This window comes from Silurus meridionalis, chromosome 2 (assembly GCF_014805685.1).
Source record: "Silurus meridionalis isolate SWU-2019-XX chromosome 2, ASM1480568v1, whole genome shotgun sequence".
Classification (NCBI taxonomy): domain Eukaryota; kingdom Metazoa; phylum Chordata; class Actinopteri; order Siluriformes; family Siluridae; genus Silurus; species Silurus meridionalis.
In genome coordinates this window covers 22,120,586-22,147,804 of record NC_060885.1, presented here as the reverse complement: position 1 = coordinate 22,147,804, position 27,219 = coordinate 22,120,586, and the positions used below count along the sequence as shown (strand labels likewise).

At 40.9% G+C, this 27,219-nt stretch overlaps 1 protein-coding gene across 2 annotated transcripts in view; it reads right to left on the bottom strand.

Moving 5' to 3' along the window:
* The window catches only part of akt3a (v-akt murine thymoma viral oncogene homolog 3a), a 108,864-nt gene that overhangs the window by 67,988 nt on the left and 13,657 nt on the right, over positions 1 to 27,219 (bottom strand). For both annotated transcript variants that reach the window (XM_046868187.1, XM_046868196.1), the window contains exon 2: positions 22,907 to 23,269. In XM_046868187.1, the coding sequence (XP_046724143.1) occupies positions 22,907 to 22,952 (46 nt within the window). In that variant the 5' untranslated portion in view covers positions 22,953 to 23,269. The remainder of the gene's footprint in view (positions 1 to 22,906; positions 23,270 to 27,219) is intronic.

Genomic DNA, 27,219 nt, shown 5'->3' with positions numbered 1-27,219 from the left:
GAAGGTCGATAGCTTGTATAAAAACAGCTTTTAATTTAAAATAAACTCTCGTTAAAGAACCATTATTTTGTATTAATTTAATTTTCAGGATAGCTCAAAGTAAGTTCTTGAATCTGGGGATGAAGACAAGGGCAGCAGAGGGTACGTGAGCGTTTCTCGTAGTCACTAGCCTCATCAGTGTCTGAGGAGACGTATGATTATGAGCACAGGCTCAGAGAGAGATTATCAAGCCTACAAACATACACATAAACCAGCCTGACAAGGTCCTACTGGTTGTGGGGGCTAAAAATAATGCCTGCTCGCGAGCCCTATGGGCTCTGACATGCAGCAGACGACAGTGTCCGATGAAATATCATACGAAAGCCATGGCAGCAAGGGTGGCAGAACACCGGCACATCTGGTGATTAACCTTCAGCATAAAGAGACATGTGACAGAAAGTGACAGAGCATGCTGTGGCTGTGAGCTGCAGTGACCTGTCAATGTGCAAGGCCTGCTGAGAGCAACCTTTTGCAGGGTTAAGTGACCTGAAAGTGCCCTGTTGCTAGCACCTCGCGCCATTCTCCTGATGGAGACAGGGCAAGCTGTGCTGTTGTTTTACTGACCGATGTCCTTCATACAGTTTGTTTCAGGACCAAAAAAACACCACAACAAGATTCCTCGTCCTGCCTCTATCTAGGGCTACGTCTACACTAATCCGGATAAGTTTTAAAACGGGGTTTTTGTCTAAAAACGCTCTGAATACACACATTAGTTTTCAATCCTTTTTCCCAAAAATGTATCCACACTGTCTGTATTCGCTTACATCCCTACGGCATTTCCGCCTGGCGTTCATTTACTTTCCGGCTCTTTGAAAAGCCGCGTCAACGAACAACAACATTTGTTTGAAAAGCCACTGTTTTACGCAGTCCACACCGTGACATGAAAATGCAGTTTTCGAATGTATTCACTATGGAAAGCGTTTCCAAAAAGCTACGCTTTCATTGGCTGAAAAACGCAGTCTCTGTGTCGATGGAAGGCCAAAATGGAGAGAAACACATGCATTTTCAAATAAAAACATAACCTAGGACTCCTAGATTTACTTGGTTTTAATAGTATGGTGTTTTTATATTATACATTATAAAAGTTTCTCTTTTTGTCGTCTACACGTAGTATAGATACTAGGAAAAAAGAAGCGTGTTCACCATGGACATCATCGCACATTGCTTAAAAGCATCTCCGTTTCATCTCCGGCAGAGGATTAAAACAGCTTCCTGATGGCTTTTAAGAATTCAAAATTCCCCCCAAACACACACACACACACACACACACACACACACACACACACACACACACACACACACACCTCCTCCCCAAGCCCAATGCTTGTAGTCTTTCCCTCACTCTCACTCCCCCTTTTTCCGGTCCTGCAAATTAGATCGGTAAAGAGGAGGAGGTGTGGCTCCCCGAGGCATGGCCCCGCGGGATTGTGGGTTTGGCATGCCGATTTTCACAGCTTAATGGACTCGCTGCCTCTTGCCTCACCCCAGATGACTTTACATTTCTGGAAAAAAAAGGGATTTCCCCCAAAAAAAAGCCTTTCAAGCAAGTTAGAGACAGAAAGAGGCAGCCGTGTAACAACAGAAGCATTAAAAGGAAAAGCGAGAAGGGTGGATATGGTCTTCAAGTATCACTCTGTGATGCGTACAAAGATCCAGCACTTTTAGAACATGAAACCGGAGTGAAAAGAGGTCAAGGTTAAAGTCGCGCGGCACTTCTTTGATGATGGACTCCTGGACACATAATACAGCCATTAAAAAAAAAAAAAAAAAAAAAGAAAAAAAGATGATCGATGACAATATCGCATTGAAATACATTTCTGCAGCTATTAATATAGTGACTAGAAGCAGAATGCTCTCCATGTTACAGCTTTTGTTACAGCAACATAACTATACGATATATTATTGTGATCAAGTGTATTGAAGGATATTGTGATGTGATGTTTTTCATCACGTCACCCAGCACTACTTGGCAGGTGATAGATACTAACTCTGGCGAGCCGCACCAGTAAACGGATCTTTGTGGCAGAGGATCCTCTAAGTAAATAGTGGCTTCTAAGAAATATGGATGTACTCCAAGGGCACTGGTGTGATAGACCAAATGCCTACTGTTTTTAAAGCAATAAGCTGGTAGCATTCACCAGAGGTATTCATTTCCTTCGAGATGATATTAAGTTCCTTTAAGCATATACAAAACACGGACAGTAAATGTGCTCTCCGATGAGCTAACACACTTTCTTCTTTCTATGCGTAAAGCTGTACTATATAAGGACGCATCGACACAGATACTTAGGTGACCTAAGCGTTGCGCACATCGTTACACTAAAACAGAAAATGACAAGGATTTGGGCGTCGATTACGCCATTCGAAGAGAAGATAGTTCTGGGAAAAGTACTACAGCATATTACATATTGACAGAAAATGTTCCATGATGCAACATCGTAAGGATAGAGGAGTTTTAATAATAACAAACCAAAACTAAAGCAAGGGCTAGCTAGGAAAAAAATTTATACAGACAAAATTTGATTCAAAACAACACCAGCTCTCACCCAGTGTATTTTTCATGACTATCAGTCACTATTGATTTTGCTGAATAAAGATCTGCAAACGGAAATGTCTAATAAAAAAAAAGACGGGTAGTCCCCGACATATGATTCCGTTCCAATGACCCAATCGTTATTTAAAAAAGTAAGTCGAGTAATTTGTTAATTAAATTAATTACAGTGCACAATTTAGCAAAACAGAGCAATTTACACTATCGTAATGTAAAAACACACTGAGACAATTGCAATCTGTCGGCCAATAGCGAGAGTAAGGTATTTCACAAGGGGGGGGGGAATGCAAATGCAAAGCTAAAAATTTTGTAACATATCGAAAAACCGCAAGCCGAACCATGTAACTCAAGAACCACCTGTATAGAACTGCCACAGGATCAAGTTGACAGAAAGGCTACAGAATCTCACATAACCGTTTAAAATTGATGCATATCATATTGCACATCATGGTGAACCCTAGGCAGATGAGCTACAACAGCAAAAGGCCACCTACAGTATGGCTCTTTTTTGTCAGCCAAAAACAGAAAGCTGAGCTACAGTGGGAACAGACATCAACAATGAACAATTAAAGAAGGGGAAACAAAGCCTTTAGTAATGAATCTCTATTTCTGCTGAGTCACGCCAACAGCAGGTCAAAATCTGGCACCAGCAGAATGAATCCATGGGCCCTGCTGTCTACAGAGAAGGCTGGTGGAGGTGCTGTAATGGTGTGGGGAACGTTTTCTTGACGCACTTAACGGCGGACACTTTTTGGCTCGTTAGTATAAATCGATCATCATTCGAACACCACAGACGGCTTGAGGATCGTTGCTGATCACATGCATCCCTTTATTGACCACAATTTACCATATTCTAATGGCCATTTCTAGCATGATAGCACGCTACATCACAAAAAGCAAAACTTGCCTCAAACCAATTTCACGAACATTTACGTTCACATTTATGGCATTTGGCAGAAGTCCTTATTCAGAGAGACTTACTATTTTACATATTTATACAGCTGAGCAATTGAGGTTCAAGAGCCGTGCTCAAGGGCGAAGAAGTGGCAGCTTGGTGGTGCTGGGATATGACCTTCCAACCAGGATACCAACATCGTGTCCACTGAGCTACCACTTCCTTTGAACTACAATGCGTTCAATGCTTTTCAGTCTCCATATTGAAATCCAAAAGAAAACCTTTGGGATGTGATAGAATGAGAGATTCAACATGAAAGTGCACCTGAAGAATCGAAAGGAACCGCGTGATAATAATATCAACATGGACCAAAATCTTATAGGAATGCTTGTAACATCGTGGCTGTTAATCCATGCAACCTATGGCACAAAGAACTGAGAGCAAAAGCAGGTCCTACCCAGCATTAGTATAGTGTCCATAATAATAGCAATGAGAGTGAATAACTACTATAAGAACTATTCAATGTGATTTACTGTAAAGATAAATGGAATGAATCGAGAATCTTTTTCTTACACTGCTACAATCAGATCAAGTCAGTAAGTAGTTTGCACCGCAGAATACATCTCGGTTAAGGCGGCTTTCTTGCCGTCCTCTGCCTGTAATGCTGCTCTCCAAACCGAAGGTCAGTCAGGAAGAGGATCAGCAACTTCCCGTCTCCTCATAATAGCCGACCTAATCCTATCTGCCCCTCTTATTGGTCAGAGCGCTTAAAACACTAGGCCTTTCTATTCATTTTTAGCCATTTCCTGCACTCTTTTACAATTATTACCGTACGAGATGATCCTGAATTTCAGAACAGTTTGTGCTAGATCGCTTTTCATTTCGGTAAAAAAATAAAAATCATTACAACGTAGGTGTCCAGCAACTCAGCACAGGTTTGTGGTTCTTTACATTGTAATGTAAACTTACAATCTAGCTACCCATTTGGTAGTTAAAGTCGGCTATAATATGAGACATGTCACATCCGTTTCTGTCCTGTCATGGATATGAGACATTGATGAGACATTGTGTCTGCGGATTCGTCCACAATTCAACAAATCCTGTCCTGACTACAAGGCAAAACAGAGACAAAACAGCCCAGTGCGATGACTCGGTTCTGCAGCTCCCCAGAGCTGCGCTTTTATTTTGACTGCGAGATGAAGACGCGCGGGCTGCAAGGGTTGTAGTGACTCAGGCAGCGCAGGAGTGTGTTTTCTGTGAGGCAGACGCTCAAGCACTCCTCTGCTCATCAAACAGAGACAGCACAGCTGGAGGCTAGCCCTTCGTCTCCATGTGGTACTGAATAATACAGTCCACTTTAAAAAAAAAAAACCTTTAGGAGTGCCAGTATGTGAGTGTGAATGTGTGGACCCCAGCTGAACAACAGTAGCAAAAACACTGAGTTTTCTTTTTAGGAAGAAAGAAGAGGGTGAAGACAGGAGACACCCACTCGCTAGGCACATTTGTAACTCGACCTTTGTGGGGCATTTCTCTTGACTTGTAATAAATTCTTCACCTCCATATAACTCTAGCTATTAAGGATGGTAAGATACACTGATTCGCACGTTAACCATGTGATGAATCGATTTAAAAAAGTGTGCATCAGATACGGTGTATAGTGTACATTTGCCGATATTTGATATGTCGATTGATTTCTCCGCGCTAAACTGTTTCTCAAGCGCGTGAATATGACGTATCACAACGCTCCAGAGACCAAGGCGTGTCCTGAGAGTCACATAGAATACAGATTAACATGGTAGAGGTAGAGCTGCATCTTCCTGGAGACAGAACAATACAAAGTATTAAAAAACGTTTGCGATATTTGTGAAAGGGGTCATGCGTTGTTAGTCTAAAGGCACTTAAGTAAATTGATGATTTCCCGTCTGTCTGATCCAAAGAAATAAAAGTGAACTATCTGCACCATATCGAATTTTCCTATTGCACCCCATTGCATTTAATCGCATTGTGTTGAATCAAATCGAAATTGGATCGTGATGGGGGAATCATATCACATATGCATATTTAATATATTGTATGGTTGGCTAAACATCGAGATGCGAATCGCATTGGGCTCAGTTATGGAGATGCACATCCCTACTAGCTATAGGATGAAAAGTTTCTTCTTTTGTTATTGAAATTTAAAAAATGATTAGCGATGTAACTCAACATAACACACATTGAGAAATTTTAGGGAAATTAATTATTCATGGTTTTCAAGGCAATTATTTGAAATGTCACATGAAGCCGAAATATGTTTGGAATAAAATATAAAGCCCACAGCAGTGTGGATGTGTGAAGTTTTATTTGCTCCACTTTTAGACTTCATTTGATAGCATCCAAGCTCAACCATGAGTTGCTTGAACTGGGTGATTTAACTGTCTCCTACCACAGCATACACAAGTTGATGAGTTACCCAATGGTTTCACCACAGCTAATCAGCCACTGTTTTCCGAGTCAGAGCGAGAGAGAGAAAGAGAGGGGGTTTAATTCAAGTTCAATCAAACTCAAATTTGACCTTGTTTGCAGACTACCTTTCAGAGCAAAACTGCTGAGACAAATTGTATGAAGTGTCTCCGTTTGTACAGGCGGAAAAGAATTAGCTTTGTTTCTCTGCCCTGAATGACTTACACTGTAATGGGCTAAAAATATTACACAGCACTGTAGACGGAGTAAAACAGATACGTTTGAGAGTAAAACGTTTTACAAAACTATGTTCAGGGAAAATGTTCTGTAGACTAGCTATCGGACTTGCAAAGGACCTTTAACCACGGTCCTTTGACTGAGATAAACATACAACTTTAGAGATTACAATTAATATTATCAACTGTCTGTCCTTTGCACTCTATGTATTATTTCTGGGTTGATAACAAACCCTTTGATGACAGGTTTACTAGAAGACTAGAAGGGGCATGCTTGCTCACAACATACTTGGGTGGACAGTCATCTACCCAAGTATGGATGCCTAGCTCATGGTGGTTTTGATTTGACATATATCATTGGTTATTTTAGGATGGTAAATTCTGGCCAACTGCATCAATTATTATAATAAAGTAGCACGAAAACACAAAGAAATACACACTAACACAAAAACAACTGGATTCTGTCAGCCAATAACGAGAGTAAGGCATCTCACAAGGTGGCGTAACATATATGCTGCTACGTTTAATGTTGTCGGATCGCTATCATCATTGTAAGATCGAAAAATCGTAAATCGAACCATCATAACTCGGGGACTACCTGAAGTTATTTTGTCTAGTGACTGATAAATAAAACGGCTAACAGAGATAAGCATGCCAAACATTCAGAGAATAGTGTGGAATGAAAGTTCAAGACTCCCCAAATGTCCAAGAGCATCAGTGTGTGCATGATACCAGTGCTTAGCTAGCATACATCTGGGTACAGAGCTTCACCAGGTATAACCAGCAGCAATGTAATTCAGGTATTGACAGGAGTTCAGGCCTTCCATATTGTGACTAAACTGTCAAGCAAAAACATTTTGATTTAAATATAAATCTTTGCACTATGGCATTCTGGAATCCGCTGATCATGGCTTGCATGTCTCTATCCACTACAATAGAAGTGACGATGGATGGAACTGACCAACAGAGAAAATTAAACTATTTGGAAAGGGAAAAAAATCTCAATTATGATTTTAGCAGTTAGCAAGCAGCCCTGTATAGCAGTCTAACTGGTGTAGAATCTAATCCTAGGAGTTTCATTTGGCAAATGTCCCACTCAAAAAAAGGCAAGAGACGACCAGTGTCATACATACTGACAGGTTCCTGAATCCTAAATGAGCGAGTGTCTTTTCACCCGCCTCCTCTCGAGCTGCTAGGTAATGGATGTGCATCGGTTCCAGGGTCAGTCTGGACAACTGCAGCGCTTGAGGTCTGTGAGCAGGAAATGTCCTTGTGCCTCTAGACATCACTCTGGCTCTGGCATAAACAAGCAAAAAAAGGCATGGCTAGTCGGTGTGCTTTCGAATCCTCCCTCTTGGCTGATGGCGGAAGCAAAATAAATCGATACGCCTCATGCTGACTGCATGCTGATAGAGGACTGGTCTGCCCCTTCGTCGCCCTTTACAGCCCAGTCCATTTACCCGGCACTAAACTTTTAACGCTTGGCCATTGGCTTTTTAAAGCCTGTTTTGAACAATACCGGGATCCATCTCGGCTTTTACACCCAGCATCTGCTACATTAGCAGGGGTGAAGCAGAGACGGGATTATTTAGTACGAGTGGAGCAGTGATTTAGATTTTTACGTGGATTCGGATTATTATTCAGTGAAAGCTTGAGTGACAATGTGGCATGACGAGCCTCCTGCTCTGCCAAATGCGGCTGAACTAGAAAAGGTTAAGAAATGTTCAATGTAATTTAATTTTTTTTTTTGTCTATAAAAATTAATTCTATGCTTAATAGTTACTGTGAACAATACAAAAAATTAATTGAACCAGGGTGAAAAGTACAACACTGTGTTTATAACAAGCCGTCAGTGTTTTAAAATGGAACAGGTTGAGCTCTTTGAGGGGAATGTCATCTAGTTACTACTGATCTCTTAAACTAATTAGCCTTCTGCTATCTGAGACCTCTGCAGTACTAACAAGGTAATAAGGGGCTCTTCTTCATGGCTACAACCAGAACCTGCTGTGACTGTAACGCTAACCTTAATCATGGACACAGGCATAGCTGTACACGGACATTTTGAGGAGCAAATTACCCAGTGGTTACAAATATACAATTAAAAAGAGAAGACAATACACTCAAGTGATTATAATATGAAATATACACCGACCAGGCATTATGACATTATAACATTATGACCGGTGAAGTGAATAACACTGATTATTTCTTCATCGTGGTGCATGTGAACATTTTGTCCTCAAAGTTGACGTGTTAGAAGTGGGAAAAATAGGCAAGCGTAAGGATTTGAGTTTGACAAGGGTCAAATTGTGATGACTAGACGACCGGGTCAGAGCTTCTTCAAAACTGCAGCTCTTGTTAGGGGTTTTCCTGGTCTGCAGTGGTCAATATCTATCAAAAGTAATCCAAGGAAGGAACAGTGGTGAACCGGCGACCAAGGCTCATTGATGCACGTGGGGAGCGAAGGCTGTTTCGTGTGGTCTGATCCAACAGAAGAGCCCCTGTTAATGTTTGAAGGGTCACGACTGTTTTGGCAGCAAAAGATTGACCAACACAATATTAGGCAGGTGGTCATAAAGTTATGTCATAAAATATTCTATATGAAGGTTTACCTGCTGACTTGGAGCTTTGAATCCGTGTTTGCAATGTTGAACTTTTTGTATTTTTTGTCTAAAAAGTGTTCCAACAACAGCAAATTTAGTGTTATTTATATTAGATCTGATAGGGTACAAAAATTTTGTTTAGATATTTTAATTCTAAGAAAGTGAATATTGTGTTGGTGAGAGGGGCACCTCAGCCGAAAAGGGCAGAGGGGCAGTGGCTTTAGCCACCAGGACACCCTCCTTTGCACGGCCTTGGATTTATGAGCTTGAATCAAGGATAATAAAAATAAAAAATAAATGGCGACGGTATAAAATGCTAAAACTCTCCCTCCTTTATAGACAGCGATGCTTATGCAACTACACCCTCTCAGACCTATTACCTCTCGCACTGTACGAGAAGATCCTGATAAAAATCAGCATGGAATGTTCTTCATTTTAGATTAGAATGTGTCCGTGTGATCCAGGCTTGTGAATACACAGAAGCTTTTTACAAAATGAGCTTAAGGACATTTTGTCATCATCCTGGGATTATTTTACGTTTCGTCATTGCCATTATGACATTTCTTCTATTTGTGGCTTTTAAAAAGCATCACAGCAGGAAAAAAAATTATTAAAATACTACTTGCAATGGCACTAAAATCGGCCGCTGCTGAGCATGCGGAAAGCCGGATACGATTTGGTCCACCATTCGAGTGTCAGAGACAAAATGTTAAAAATCCTGGAAAAAAAAAAAGAAATTCTATAATCCGAGGCTAAATTCTGAAGTCTATGATTGCTGGTTTGTTCACCCACAACCGATTACTGTCTGATTCTTTTTTCCTCTTGAAATTCTGCCAGTTTCAGATTTTAGACTCTTTCCTGCAGTGTGACTTCTATGAAGACCATCAAACCAAGAACCAATAGGAGTGCCGATCCTTGATGAGGTGATTAGCAAGACAATTTCACCACCTCAGGGAAAATGTGGAAGTCAGGTGGACATTACAGCAAGAAGAGACACGAGTTATGAAAGGAAAAGGGGTGTTTGTATGATGTTTTTATTATCAAGTATTTTCATAAACAAAATAACGCCACTGATTTTTATTTTTAGCTGCTAGCGACCGTTAGCAAAAGAACGCGGATCGGAAAGAGTCACGGACTTATGATGTCTTTTTCTTGTGTGCGTCAGTTTTTGACTGTTTTGACAGTCTGACATTATGACAACTGAGATCTTACAGTGCGACATGGGGATAATGTTCGTACAGTCTGACAAGCAACAATGACAAAGTACTATTAAAAATCGCGGTGTGTGCCTGGAATAAGATGAACAGATGATCTCAACTTACAACCAGGGAATACTTTTGCACAATTTTGTTACAAAATCGGGTTGAAAATCATACATCGTAAAGCTTGTTTAAAATAGCCAAAGGAATTGCTGGCCTTGAGACAACAAAGCTGCAGTCACTGATCACTGTATTACTTTCGAATCCGACTCAAATATGGTGCTTGGCTGTGGCTTAGTAACAGAGAATCCTTAACAACTGAGGTATTTGCACTGCAGTCGAAATGATTCCAATGTTTCAATCTGTAAAACACTGCTTAGTAGTCTTTCGTCTGGATGCAAGTTTGTGTAGCAATAATGTGCGTTTGCATTTCTGTTTGTGTGTGTTTGTGTGTGTGCTAATCACCACAAAACCCTTAGTGTCTGCCTCCTTGGTGAGCTCACATATCTTAATCCTCTAGCTCCTGAGTCAATTTAAGTAAAAACCTATAAAAAAAAAATAGTAAAAAGCAAAGAGAAGGATGGAAGGTGTTTTTGTAGCGTTGCAGAAAAAAATAAAGAGCTAGAAAAACACGGAAAGCAAAAGATTGGAGCCAGAGGGGGAAGAAAAGGGTGCAGGAGAGACAGCGGTGGGGTGATTGATATCGGGAGTGTTTTGGCACAGACGCCTGATCGGCGCCAGCTCGAGCAGCAACGAACCCACTGAACCCTCACTGGATTCAGCGGGGCTCAGCTCAGCTCAGCCTGTACTGTCACCCTCCTGCATCGTACGGCACGCTGCCTCAGCACACCCACACCATCACGCTGCATACCTCACGCACAGGAACAGCATGTGACATACTCTTTTCGCAAACTTTGACTGCTAATAAAAATTTCCTCTGAAGAATTACTACAAAAAACACATAAAAACTCAAAACCGAAAGCCGCCGACGTGTATCCTCCAGAAACATCCTTTTGTAAGCCAGCATCTGTTTGCATATCCTGCTTCAGCATTATCCCCAGTCCCAGTCGTAGTTGAGATCTTTATCTTTATGGCAGCCGGGGCATCGTTTGTAGCACTAGACTGATCCCTTCAGCTCTGTTGCATGTTTCGAACCGCTGTGAACCCGCTCACGCTACCGCACTCCATTAGTCTCTCAGCTAGAGATGAATGAACGATTGCAGTCCTGCAACAATGCACTTTCTATGAGGCGCCAGGATGACAACCTCCCCATTCAGGCTGCTATTTGCTTCTCAACACACGTTGGGTTCTCAATGAGTACGAAGGATGCGAGCGGCTCTGCATGAACGGCCTGAAGATACCCAAGACTACAGTGGATGGTTTTACTCAAGAACCATGAAGATAGATTTAGACTGTAATTAATATGAACAGGCTGTTACAGTGATTTAGGACTAAAAACAGATTTGCACTCAAGTTTTATCAGTAACCAGAAAAATCTTACTATAATTAACGGATATTCGGTGTCACCCAATTAGGATTAGAAGGTGTCCCCTCCTAAATCTGGGTCTTCTCAAAATTTCTCTCATACCATCTCAGGAGGGTTTTCCTTGCCACTGTTGCCACTAGTGATGGGTCTTTAAATGTGACTCAGTAGAAAGAGTGGTCTCAAAGAGCGATTTGTTTAGATTCTAATGGACGCTCATGAACGAGCAAAGCATTGCAAAATCTCTGTAGGTTTTGTACAGAAAGCAGAATTGAGTAGTTTTGACACTTCTAGTCTGAGTTGTTTGTCCAGTTTGATATATATAACTGCATAGCATCACGTGACAACCGAACAAACAACTCAGACTAGTTGTTTTTAGACAATAATGTACACCCCCTCAAATTTCAGCAAGCCTTTTAGTAGATCTTCTCAATGGACGAATCATGTTCTGCTTCGGAATGTCACAGTACATGTTGGAATCCATGTATCCCTCAATGTACCGCAGTATCAGCAGCACTCATGCAGCCCCAGACCATGATGTTACCACCACCATGCTTGAATGTAAACAATTTTCCTAGTACACAGACATACTGGAAATAGTTTCAGTAATTCTTTATCAGATTGTGGGCTTTCTTGAGAGCCAGCTGAAGAAGAGGCTTCTATCTGGGAAGATGGCCACGCAAACCGAATTGCTGCAGTGTACGACGTATGGTCTGAGCATTGACAAGCGGACCTTCCGCTTCTGCCACCTCTAAAACAATGCTGGCACTCATGCATCTGTTTTTTGAAGCAGTTTCTTCACCTGACGCACAGCACGAGGACTCATCTTCTTTGATCGACCCTTGTAAGGTTTAAAGTGGAACCTGTCTTGGAAAACCTCTATGACCCTGTCCACTGTTGTTACCGATCTTCTTATAGCCTAGGTCGTCTTTCTGGAGAGCAACAATTCTAATTCTTTCATCTTTAGAGTTCTTTGCCATGAGGTACCGTTTTGAACATCCAGTGGTCAGTATGTGAGAACCGTAATCAAAGCACCTCATTTTTACCGGTTTAATACACGATACACAAATTTGTCATGTCAAGCAGACAAAAACATGAACATGATCAATAGGACATGTGGCTTTGCATGATTAAATGACGTACATGCATATACATATTAATTACGGATTAACTTATAGGGACTAATTTATGAATTTCAAATCTACATTCTTAATCGATTTGTTTCTGTAAAGCTGCTCTGTGACTAAAAGCACCATACAAATACAAATAAAGTTCTGCATTAGTATATGTAGACAATTGTGCAGAAAATTAAATGCATAGCATCTTAAAATCGAAAGAAAAAAAAAAACAGTGAGGAGACTCAAAATAGGAATAAAAGTTTTGAAAAAAATAAATCTCATAAAATCTTTGAGCCAATTGTATAGGATGTCTTTGGAATGGGATGTTTAGAAAGTACATACAAATCCTAAGGTTTGGTTTCCACATATGTAAGCCATTCTCCAAAATATATTCTCTGTGTTGATGTTTAGATGATGATGATGGAAAAAAATTCCATATGCATGTTCAATTGGGTTGAGATCTAGAAAGTGACCACAAAGTTGCAATGTTATAAAAAAGCAGATCCAGATACAAATAGGGGGTGCACTTTTTTTTTTTTTTTTTTTACTCTGCCCCAAACAATGGCATACAGAGCACCATATTTCTACCCTATTTCTATATAAACTAGGCCAAAATTCAGAAATAAAATATTTATAAAGCCACCACTCCACATAGCGCACATAGACCACAAACTATGTATGGGGCAGGACTTTCCTACCGGGGAAAAACATCTCATTTGTTTTTCTGTAAATTCACAAACATTTACACACTATTTTATCCTTTACCCCTGTGTCTGTCTCTCTCCCATATTCCTGTGTCTGTGTCCCCCTCGCAAATTCCGGTGTCTGTCTCTCTCCCATATTCCTGTGTCTGTGCCCCCCCTCCCATATTCCTGTGTCTGTCTCTCTCCCATATTCCTGTGTCTGTCCCCCTCACAAATTCCTGCGTCTGTCTCGCTCCCATATTCCTGTATCGGTCCCTCTCCCCTATCCCTGTGTCTGTGTCTCTCTCCAATATCCCTGTGTCTCTCTCCCATATCCCTGTGTCTCTCTCCCATATCCCTGTGTCTCTCCTCCCATATCCCTGTGTCTTTCCTCCCATATCCCTGTGTTTGTGTCTCTCTCCCATATTCCTATAACTGGCTCTCTTCCATAATCCTGTGTCTATGTCCCTGTCCCCTATCCCAGTGTCTGTGTCTCTCCTATCCTTACCCATGTCTGTGTCTCTTTCCTATAACCCTGTGTCTGTGTCTCTTTCCTATAACCCTGTGTCTGTGTCTCTTTCCTATAACCCTGTGTTGGTTGTGCTCTCTCATATCCGTGTGTCTCTCTCCCATATCCAGGTGTCTCTGTCTCTTTCCGAAATGTATTTATCTTTTGTCTCTTTCTCTCTCCCATAACCCTTCGTCCCTGTCTCTCTCCCATATTCCTTTCTCTGTGTGTTTCTATCTATTTTCCATATCCCTGTCCCATTCCCACATCCAAGCATCTCCACTTTCCATTGCTCTGTCTTTAATTCTCTTCCACATTCCTGTGTCTTCTTGTCTATTTGTCTTTCCCCCGTATCCCTGTGTCTTTTCTTCTTCTCCATCTGTCTCTCTGCCACATCCCCGTTTCTCTTTTCTTTTCTATCTGTCTCTCCCCCACATCCCTATGTCTCTGTTGGACTTTCGTCAGCTGCTGGGATGGAGAACAGCAGCCAGATGAAGCTGCGGAGGCAAAGCTATTTTCATCCACAAAGACCAACTTTCACACAGGAAGTCTAAGATGGGAAGGATGTCAGACATGTTCTCCCTTTTTTTTTTCCTCTAGAACAACATTCGCCAAGTGCCTGATTCACAGAGCAGGGCTTTGGCAAACTCGTTGATTATCCCTGATGTGAAACAAATTGCTTTGAGTGTACGTTTGCATGTGAGTTTGATCGAGAACGATGGGGTAAAACAGTGTACACTCCATGAACAGAAAAATCCACTTCACCGTCCTGCGGGGGGATATTTTGGCCCAGGGGGAATAACGACGCGCAATAGAAGCCCACTGACAGACCACTTGTGGCAATGGCATGAAAGATTGATGAAACACTTAAAAAGAAAATAAAAAAATAGAGGGGAGGATGTTGTACAGCTGAAAGCAGGTGCGTGTCAGCGGCAGGCCGGCTGGCTGGCTGCATCTTCGTTGCAGGGGGGTAAGATGATAGTCCGTGCTCAGCGGGTGCACCGTGTGCGAGTGCTTGGCTGGCATGGGCAAACACCAGCACCGTCGTGCATTCCTAATTTACCTAATGGCTCATCATGAAGTTGCGAGAAGGGCTACCCCTGCATTAATGCTATTAATGAATTAAACCGAGCAAAACAGTGAAATCCAAGTGGGACAAATTAATAAATGGAACATTAGACGAACCTCAGGAAGGTCTGAGGGCTGTCATGTGGGCTGTAAAAAAAAAAAACCTTGGAGGTAATGTTTTTGACCTTTTCGAAGGGCCTTTCAGGAGTTTTTCCTGGTGGCCATGCCGTACTGGCATTAGACCGGCGACACCCGAGACGTGAAGCTACAAGCAAACAAAAGCTGGCTTCATTGTATCTTACGCGTCCATTAAAGAGCAACCATGCATGCATGCAGCTTCCTGCTCGACGATACGCTGCGGGACATGCTCCGAGGTGCGTCCTTCTCCGAGGTCTGGCTGCATTTAGTCGCCCTGCGCATCATTATCTCATCACTAAAACATGCACGGACGCAAGGCAGACAGATAGATCGCCCGAGAGGTGAGGAAATGCGTCATCAGCCTCAGCCCTCTCCTCCTGGGGACACGGGAGTGTACAATTTTATCTCTCCTCCTTGCCCTCCCTCTTTCCGTCTCGGACTCGAAATCCTAGAAGGCGTGCATCAAAAACATAAACCAAATGGTGTCCTGGAATCTCTCTGTGTCCTCACTCGGTCTCGGTATGCCTCGGTTTCACCGAAAGGTGCGATGGTCATATGTGATGCCTTTCTGCTTCTCTTCCATCTCTCTCTCTCTCTTTCACCACATTTCAGCAGAATGACCACCACTGCAGTTACTCAGGTTGATGTGTGCCATGATTCAGCCTTGACCCGCTCTTTTTTTCAACTGCCCGCTTCTCTGACCATTAGTGACCCCGTGCACGCTACAGTCTCACACACACACACGTACAAAAAACATTTGTGACTTTCTTAACTGTTGCGTTCTTCTTATGTGCCAGTGATGGTTTAACACACAAACACATTAGCTGGCAGGCACAAAAGCAAGAGGCACAGAGTGTGTGAGGGTTGCGTGGAAGTGTGTGCACGTGTTCGTGGCCATAAAAGGAAGCGGCAGCCACATTTGTGTGCTGACCGGCCACTGTGCCTCTGTACTCACTGCTGCTTCAAACAAATAACAGAGAGAGAGCGCATCAGATACAAAGAGAGTTTCGACATACTAGAAGGTCAGAGGAACGGCGGAAGAATATAGATGTTCCACAACTGGTACACTGATTAGGGTGTCTTCCAAACGCTATGAATGGACAGGCAAATTAGACATAGCGGACATGTAGCACAGGGCTGTAGCAAAAATAGCATGTATTTAAAACCTATTGGACAAAAATTGTGAACTTTGAGATGCTACATAGTTCATTGAGTGTTCTATGTTAATCTGGTGCAAAAAAAAAAAACATTGATCAGGCATAATATTATGACCACCTGCCAATTATTGTGTTGGTCCCCTTTTACTGCCAAAAAAAGTACTGACCCATTGAGCATTAACAGCATTCACTTCTTTAGCAATTTGAGCTACAGGAGCTCGTCTGTTGGACCGGACCACACCGACAAGGCTTCTCTCCCCACGTGCATCAATGAGCCAAGGCTGCCCATCACCCTGTTGCCGGTTCACCACTGTTCCATCCTTTGAGAACTTTGATAGATACTGACCACTGCAGACCAGGAACATGCCATAAGAGCTGCAGTTTTGGAGAAGCTCTGACCCAGTCGTCTAGCCGTTACAATTTAGCCCTTGTCAAATTTGTTCTTACACTTACCCACATTTCCTGCTTCTAACACATCAGTTTTGAAGACAAAATGTTCACTTGCTGCCTAATATTTCCCACCCAATAACTGGTGCCATGACGAAGAGATAATCAGCGATAAGTATAATTCACTTCACCGCTTATAATGTTATGATGTCATAATGTTAATAATTATATTGCAGGTTGAAAATGTATTATTATATCTGTATATTTAGATCATATTTGGTCGTAAATGTATTATTCTTATATTATCTTCAGCTTCATGTCAAGTCTAAAGATCAGTGAAGGCCCAAACTGCAAATGGCAAATCTGCATTCATTTAACCATTGAGTGTCTAATGGTGCGTCGGCGTCTGTTTTTCTCCTTTAAATTCAATCCCAGATGTCCTTTAGTAGAAGTCTGTTTAACCTTTAGATATGTCAAAATTCTCTAAAGCACTGTACAAATAACTGCATTTTGAAATCATAATCCTAACTGTATGCGTTCTTGATCAATTTATCATTAGGAAATATAAGTTTGGTTAAATTACCTGTGCTTAAAGTTCATTCTTATCTTCCCTGCATACTGTTCAGACCCTAGTTATACACTATATGGAGAAAAGTTTGTGGACACCTGAACGTAAGATTCATTATTGGTTTCTGAGCGTCCCATTCCACACTTCGTCCCAATTTTCTGTTGTAATGACCTCCACTCTTCTGGGAAGATGTCTCCACTAGATTTTGGAGTGTGCTTATGGAGATTTGTGCTCATTCAGCTACAAGGGTGTTAGTAAAGTCAGGTGATGATGTAGGTGAGGTGAGGAGGTCTGGGGTGCAGTCAGTGTTTACAGTCATCCCAAAAGTGTTCAATAGAATTGAGGTCAGAATTCTATAACAGGAGATCTTCCACTCCAACCCATATAAAGAATATCTTCATAGGACTGGATTTGTGCACAGGGGCACTGTCATGCTGGAACAGGAAGTGAAGGAAAATTTCATGCGATCACATTTAGAGACATTCTATATAATTGTGTGCCTTAAACTTGTGTAATAGTTTTGGAGAAAAACCACATATGACTGGAAATACTTTAGTCCTATAGAGTACTTAAGGTGTGTATTTGTTCATTTGTTTGAATCTGTTATTGCATAATGCATATAATCTATGCATTCATTAGATTATTAGATCTATTAGATTATCAAAATTAAAATGTATTTTATTACAGACAGTGGTTAAAAAATTCAATCAGTAGAGCCTGAGCACATCTAACAATATAGTTTTGGTCTTGGTTATTTAAAAATAAAGAAAAAAATAAACCCTACCCTGTATTGGCTTCTGCAAATCCAAAGTTTTTTTATTCGTAGCAAACCACATAATTAAGATAACCCGTGATGCTGTAGATAGAGAGAGCTACTTGTTTAGCACCCGCTGAAAAGCACACGTAGGTCACACCACTGCTGACCTACAGCTGTATGATGAGCGGTTTTTCCAGGTGGACTGATTTGCTTGCATGGATGACAGACGATCGTTCAAAATCCGGAGCACACATGGGCCTGCGGAAGCACAAAATAAACTGTCGAATAGCTCTCCGGTTTGCAGTGAAACCTAACGAGAGGAAAAATAAAAGATGCTAGCCAGACTCAAATAATATCTGTTACACGGGTGGGTGGAGAGAACACCGTGTCTCATAGCCAAAACGTCGGCCAGCGACTTGGTGAGGACGCAAACACGGAGTGCTACATTAGAAAACTTTGTTCGAAATCATATGCTCGTTCATTTGCCTTCGTCAGTGGTAGCCTGTGTGACTAGCTCGCTATAAGATTAGCACTTAATTAACTTAACTACCGCTTTTCAACCAAAGCGATCGGGTTTCTAGGCAACCGAATCGTCAGACTGGGCAGCAGATAGACTTTTGTGAATATATCTTCTTCTTCTTTTCAAATTCTGAGACTAACTAGTATCCTGCATGTCACAATCTTAACTTATTATGATGAGCTGCTCAGTTCGTCCCAGAATTCTTTTCTCAGTCTCATCTGTAAGGGTGTGGCGACATCAGGCTACCAAGAGCCCTATCCATCAGGCTCACATCAATTCAGCATTGCTGGACTGTGAGAGAGAAAACAAACCGGGCACATTGTGCAAATGCTGCAACCCCAATTGCACATTTAAAGCCAGGCCAAAGAACTCAGCATGACTTATAGCGCAGAACAGAGAAGAAAGCACATAAACTCTGAAATCGGACTGCACACAATGTCCTCGCTTGGCCCTGAGGTGGAGAGAAAGAGGGGAAAAAGGGAGAGGAGGAAACCAAGGAGGAGGACATGGATCACAAGAAGGAGATGACCACATCGGCTGTTTGTGAGCTTTATACCGCTAGACATGAAAGAGGTTGGACAAATGATATGGCACTGTTTGCACCCAGGGCTGCAAGGTCTCGGGTGGGGGTGGGGATATATGTGAGGGAATGTGAATATAGCTGAAAGCATGCAACTTCCTAAAGGGGTGTTAAAAAATAAATAAATAAATAAATAAAAAAGCAACAAGAATTTGATCAGAGACATGGACACAATGTGCTTACAAATGTGTATGCATGTCCAAAAGACTGAGACACAGATGCAGAGAGAGAAAGAAAGATGAAAGAAAATTAGAGGGAGGGAAAGAGAGATTCATTCATATCCGTGCATCCTCCTCTCAGTACAGAGTGTTCCTGGTCCTGTGGGAGAGAGCATGGCAGCCATGTGACTCCCAGCTCGAAGCTCTACAGTCTCGCCTCTGATCCACACACACACATAAGCAATGTCACATCACATTCACAACATGCCATCAATTTTTCCGAAAGGCATTTGATTTAAATGCAATAGAGTTTGCATGGGAATGGGAAGTGGGGGGGGTGTTCATCAGGGCTCTGTGCACCTGCTGAAGTGCAGGTGAGCATGTTATTAGAGTATGTAGATGTTGGAGGGACAACATAGAAACATAATTAACACCAAATCTATTGAGTGCCTGAGGTCATAGAGCACCAACATATTAAGAAATAAAATACATTTGAGAGACAACAGGAAGTTTTTGGTGCAAGTTCGAATCTGCTCTCTGTGGTGGGAGCTCCTAGTGTCCCATTCATAGTGGTGTAGTAAACAGGAAATTATGTCATCCCCCCGTTTGGTCATCCTTTGCTCATTCTCTCTCGCTCTCTCTCTCTCTCCCTCACCCTGTCTGATTTCCCATTACACAACCCTACTTTCAAAAGAAATCTGAATGGAAGGCCAGGCCAAGCGGGGGGACAGAGCCAAAACAACTTCTGCTAGAGCAAAGTCTACGGTGTTCTGGCACAACAGAGATGAGGAGAAGGCACACAGTAAGACAAGAAGATAAAGATGAAAGTAAAAAGTGACACGGAGAGACAGTGATAAAATGTGGAAATAAAGGTAGAAGTCGGACTCCGGGAAGGCCGAGTGAAAGCAATCGTGGAAACGGAGAGTAGAGGAGACAAAGCGGAAAAAGAAAAGGAAAGGAGAGGGTGATCAGGGTCATCCTGGCCGACAGCCAAGCCCAACAACACGAGCTCTGTTTCCCAGCGCAGACCATAAAAACACACACACACACACACACACACACACAAACCAACTTCTCCATTCTACATCTTCAGGCCCAACCCAGGCATGGCCTTGGCCACTAATGCACATATAAACAGTTTGGGTCAAACACAAACACAATTCAATCAGCATGGCTAATTCTTACACATTTTCAAAATAAACAAACGTAGAAACAGTAGTGATGAGCTAGGTACCTAATATTCTGACTGACAGCCAAATGTTATACAGTTATCACTGCAAATCTTTTCCTCTTCCTGGTGACCAAAGTCCTAAATGCAAGACAATGTATAAGCAGTCATAAATCCATCACATACATGTCCAGCTATATATATATATATATATATATATATATATATATATATATATATATATATATATATATATATATATATATATATATATATAGACACACAGTACAGACCAAAAGTTTGGACACACCAGTTTATTCAAAGAGTTTTCTTTATTTTCATGACTATGAAAATTGTAGAGTCACACTGAAGGCATCAAAACTATGAATTAACACATGTGGAATTATATACATAACAAAAAAGTGTGAAACAACTGAAAATATGCCATATTGTAGGTTCTTCTAAGTAGCCACCTTTTGCTTAGATTACTGCTTTGCACACTCTTGGCATTCTCTTGATGCCTACTTTGAAGAACCTACAATATGACATATTTTCAGTTCACTTTTTTGTTATGTATATAATTCCACGTGTTAATTCATAGTTTTGATGCCTTCAGTGTGAATCTACAATTTTCATAGTCATGAAAATAAAGAAAACTCTTTGAATAAACTGGTGTGTCCAAACTTTTGGTCTGTACTGTATATATAATATATATATTTAAAATTCATTTATCAGTTAGCATTTTGGGTCCTGATTTCAGATTCCATATAAATCTTGATCTGGCCGGTGGATCGCGTTGCTGCTATAAAGCCTCTAGGGTATTTGCTCCTGAGCTCAGGTTACAGCCAGTGTGGAGTTTCCACATGTTCTTTCCGTGTCTGTATGAGCTTTCTGTGGGTTCTCCGGTTTCCTTCCACATTCCATAAACATGCAGGCAGATGGACCTGAAATTGCCGCTAGGTATGAGTGAGTAAGTGTGCTCACGGTTCGTGCAAAGTTCCTGGTTTAGGTTTTAAATACATGTTGACCCTGACCAAGAGAAAGCAGCTACCAAAGATGGATGGAAAGATGGATATAAATGAATGAATTTTAATTTCCCAAAAGATTCTGATAAAAAAAAAAAAAAAATTAATGCATTAGTCTATGTTTGACTGTGATGCTTTCTACATCACCTTCAAAGTGGGAATCTAGAGGTGAAACGATATTCTCGTCAGGTTTATTGCTTTAGGTTTGTCAAGTCACGGAAGGCCAAAACATATATCAAGCAACAAACATGAGAAATCGATCAGCAGTGGCAACATCACCATCCGAAAGGTGAAAGGGCTCACTGACTGATTTGATGAGGATAAAACGGTCATCCCTACAGCCTTCAGTGTAAGCCAAGTTGCAAGAATACTATGGCAGATTCTGGACAGATGTTTTATACCACAGGTGTCCAATCTTTTCCACAAAGAACCGGTGTGGATGCAGATGTTCACACCAGCCCTTTTTAGAAAAGATTTTACAAATTCTTACAATAACCACCATCATCATCATTATTATAATTGTAAATCGTCCTTGTCGTACAGGTTCGAGATTATAGTGATATGTAGAGAATGCGCTACTGGTGGTTCAACACCATCCTATGTCTCTTTTTAAGACTTCTTTAATCCTGTTTGTATTTCCTTAATGACACATGGGAGCGGTTTATAGTAGTACCAGGTATACATACAGCAGACTGCTTCACTCGGGATCGGCCGAGACAGTGGGAGTGCGCTTAAACCTAAAGCAAGGGCAAAGAGATCACGGACTCTCACACACCCAAACAGCCAGACAGAGAGACGGAACTAGACAGAGGGAGACGGAGAGAAAAATAGAAAAATAGAAAAAAAGAAAAAGGGGGGGGGTTGATAATTGACAGGAAAACCAGAGGCAGCGCAAAAACAAATCCCACCCATAATTAAAGATGCCACCTTACAGTGTCAGAGAGTACAGTCTAGCCCTGATGGACAGGTTTTTTTTTTTTTTTTTTTTACTGATAATTACGTTCAACTGCTGACGTTTACGCAATATAGTGAGTACGGATGCTGTGTTTGCATACCACGACGTGCAAGGGAAAACCGATTCCGAACAACGTCTCTTTATGCGCGTAAAGGACTCGGAGACAGCCTGATTACAAACATGCATACAATCAAATAGGCCATGTTACAGCCTGTGTGACTGACTGTTAGCTTGTGTGTGTGTGTGTGTGTGTGTGTGTGTGTGTGTGTGTGTGTGTTTAGAAATCCCCATCAAATGACATTCAGCAGTCAGTCCTAACCACTTCCACAAACACACAGATACAATCAGACATATTCTACACCACATCCATGTAGTGTGAAAGTATACTTAGTTACACAGGTGTAAACACAGTTACACACACACGTACACACAGAGGCACGCCCACATCCTCAAACTGCCATCCACAAGCGTTCTGTGACTGAAGCCATGCTGTGGCATTTTACAGCAGCAGAGCCCACCCATGATAAAGGACTACATCCCTTGAGACAACACGCTCTCATCGTTCTCACACACACACACACACACACACACACACACACACGCACACGCACACACGGGCACGCATAAGCCGAGCCCCGTTAGTGAACTGAGAGCGGCGAGACACTTACCCCTCTTCTGCACCCAGCCTTCTTTGACGATGGTGACATCGCTCATGATGCCTCCGTCACGGTGTGCTCTCCACTCCAACACGCCAGCTCCAGAACGAGTGAGGAGGGAGGAGGTGGGGGGTGGGCGGTGTAGGAGAGGAGAGGAAGAGGGGAGAGGAGGGGTCAGCGTAGCTCTCCCTCTCTGCCTGGTGCTCTCCCTCTCTTTCTCCCTCTCTCTCTCTCTCTATGTCGCTTTGCTTGTCGTGTCTCTCTCTCTTGCGCTCCTTCTCCTGTGGAAGCTGTTATGGAGCAGGCTATCCCCCTCCTTCTGGCACTTCTCTCTCACACTCTTCAGACCTTCCCACTCCTCAGCAGTGACTCAGCCTAGAACAAACACACACACACACACACACAAATTGGAATGCAAGGATTTTTTACTTCTGTCTCGACCCCTCCTTCCCACCCAAATTCTTAGCCAAACGATTAAAAAAAAAAAAAAAAAAAACAAACACGAAAAAGAAAAATGTCCATCTTTACCCAACACTCAAAAGTAACCTACTGAGAACCGTAGCTGTATCACTAACCTAAAGAGCATGACTTTCACGCAACCAAAAGTTAATTATCGCACACTGTCGGCAAGATCATTTTCAGAGTGTTAACGACCTGCCATGATGCTCTGGATAATCTTGATGGTCATACACAGTATACACATGGTAAGATTCACCGATTCTCACAAACATAAAAGTTAACTATGTGATGCATCAAATACAAGTTGGCATTTGTACTGCAACGCATCGTTTTGAAACGTATTTGCATCGAAACCGATTTATTTAATTAGGATTATTAGTAGATCCGCTTTACTGTTATCATTTCGAAAGTGAGCAATCATTTGCGATCAATATTTGATGATTGATTTCTCGTTGCTAATCAGTTTCTCAAGCGCGTTCTCTCAGCACCGCTGCTGCTACGTGAATATGACATATCACAACACTATCGAGGCGTGTCATGAGTGTCACACAGAATACAGATTAACATGGCAGAGGTAGAGCTGCATCTTCCTGGAGACAGAACAAAAAGATCAACTATAATTTGCCTTTTTTTTTTTTTTTTGGCCTGTTTTTTTGGTAAGTGTCATGCGTTTGAAGTCAGTGAGTGACTGATTTGCTGTCTGTCTAAACCAAAGAAATAAAAGTGTACTATCTGTACCATACTGAATTGCGTAGTATCATTTTCTCCTTTGCAGAGAATTGCATTGAATCCAATCGAAATCCGATCGCGCTGCATTGTATTGGGGAATCGTATCACGTTGAATCGTTACCTGCTTTATCTGTATCTTTAATATATAATATCGTTGCCTATGCATCGAGATTATAGCCAGTCAGTTATGGAGATGCACGTCCCTAAAAGATACAGTACCACCCTTTCATATACAGAGTAACCTCATGAAACGTGCTGTACAATACCATAGCTCTAAAAGCCCTCCAGAAACAAAGAACATGTTGGGGTTGCCTTTAAACCACATGCAATATTAATAATAGAACATATCACAATTTATAATGCATTGCGAACAAAAGAAAAGAAAGCGCAATACATATCCCCATACACCCTCATACTATTCACATATATACAGCAGTGTGTAACTTCATGTAGTACCAATAAATATTGATGTTCCATCAGTATGTGCACCATTTGTTTTCTTCAGGCATGTCTATTACAGCTATTTGAAATAAAGTTTCCAGTCATGGCCTCTATGTAACTTTCCATTGCATCATGCAATATGGAGATATTTTCAAGGTGATGTGCTGCACACAAAAGTATATTCATATAACATGAATCACGTGGCTTGAGCTTATCAGAATCCACTGTATCAGCAGGTACCCGGACACACTCGGTTTCACAAAGGTGCATAAAATGCCTTCAAGAGACTAAATTGCATGCTAACTTTTTGGATTGCTGAAGTTTATGGTCCACTGAGACACAAGACAGGTCCATGTTTTAGAAATAAGTGTTTCTTGAAATAAGTGTTTCTTGTGTTTCTTGTTTCTACACACACACACACACACACACACACACACACACACACACATAAAAAGAGATTTAATAGTCATATCCCCACATTAAATCCATGGAAAGGGGTTATACATTTTTAAACTATTCATGGTTTGTAATGTGAATGTGTAAAAGCTCTTCACTATTTTGCAATTGTATGAGTTTTTTTCCACAATTCAATCATGGCAACAGTTATTTGTGGAAAAGGACTACCACATCCCTATCCATACCACTGGCCATATACAGTATCCTCTGAAAGTATTGGAAGGGCAAGTTCAAATTCTAAATTTTATGATATACAATAATTTGACACTTGGATTTGAGATTAAACTAAATATAAGACAATATACAGTAATCTCCCCTTTATCGGAACGATTCAATTCTCATAAAATTAGTTATGTGTTTTTTATTACTTAAAAAATAGGTGGGCTTGAACAAAAGATACCATGATCTATGTTGTTTAACGCATTTATCCACAAAATATCTGTTCTGATCCCTTTTCACATATTCAGCTTTTGATCTCAAACCCAAATGCTTTAAGTGTACAGCCAAAAAAAAAAAAAGTTAAAGAACAGTCCGCTAACCAAAAATAACCAGTTATTTAAAAGTCTGAGTGCTGATGAAAAGACAGATAAATGGTTCTCAAGTTCAGAAGGTAGAGCAATTTTTCAAACTCTTTCCTGAATCTTTGCATACTTATTATAACTAGCCAAATCTGATCTGTCTGTCCAGACTGTAGTCACTGTTGATTATTAATACATGTCCTGGTATCAACAAAAGGTGTGCATCCAAGTAGTGAATGGAAAGTCAAAGGACAAACATGGGATTTGGATATATGATATGATATGATATATGATATGATAAACATTAACTTTAAATAGCAGCGAATGCAGCACACACACACACACACACAACACCAACAAATATTAGACAGGATGCTGCTTTTATTACACTTAAGTTATAAAAGATTTTCCCTAATGATTGTATAAATACAATCATTAGGGAAAATCTTTTATAACTTAAGTGTAATAAAAGCAGCATCCTGTCTAATATTTGTTGGTGTTGTGTGTGTGTGTGTGTGTGTGTGTGTGTGTGTGCTGCAGTCGCTGCTATTTAAAGTTAATGTTTATCATATCATATATCATATACATGTATAGTATAAAATGTATACACACATATCCTCCCATGACCTTTGCTTCAAGCTGGTTGTGTTGTCACAAATATAGAAGCGTGTCCACAAACCCAACTCCAAACTAATTTGACATCGCATACAAATCTCGCTTTATCTGATTCAAACTTTACCACCCGAATCAGATATGACAGAAACACGAGCTGTATGAGATACGAGCTGTCGGTGTCTGAACATACACTGTGCTCAATCCAATATGATGCTTTAAAACTATCTAACAACATGATATGGTAGATATGCCGGAAAACATATACAGTGCTGCATCAAAGGACAACACAGTCAGAATAAGTGACAAAAAGGTGTACTTGAAGCAGCAAAAGAAATTCGTGTGGGTAATTTATCATCTGGAAAAATTACTGGAAAAAAAAAAAGGTTCAAACGTATACTACGTAATGCTAGCATAATGATAGCCTGTTTGAAACAGGTAGCCAAAACTTTTCATATTTTTAAGTTTTGAGTAAACTAACACCTTTTGCTTGTTCTAAAGCGAACGAAAAATAAACGAAAATAATAAACAGTAAAACAACAGTATTTTAAACACAACATTACTATACAATTGTAGCAGTGGGGTCTATAGATACCAATATGAATTTATGTAAAAAAAAAATTTAATCTATATTTTTTGAATTACTTTACGGTAATGTAAATATAATACAGTAGCATATAATACAACACGAGATCATTTTACAGTGTAGCCTCTATGACTGTATGTTACAGGTTTTGCAGTGACCTCATGCTTCTCTCCAGTCATGCATATAGCATCATTTAATAGACAAGCAAAGCAGAAAAATTTAAAAGAATAAATAACTATGGCATCCACTGAATAAGCTCTAAGTCTAGAAATCTTTAATGTTTAAAACACACATGATAAAATAGAAACGTTTACACTGTGCCATTATAGCTAGAAGTAAAAAATAATAATAATAATAATTGTAATGTGTTAATGTTTTTCATATATTCCTGCCATTTCTAATGCATCTTAACTGCATTTATTTTATTTTCAAACTCAAGGTCGTACATGTGTTTTTTTGTGTTTAAGAAGTTCCAGTTGGTGACCGAGCACAGCTTAAGAACACTGTGAACCAGTAAACTATGA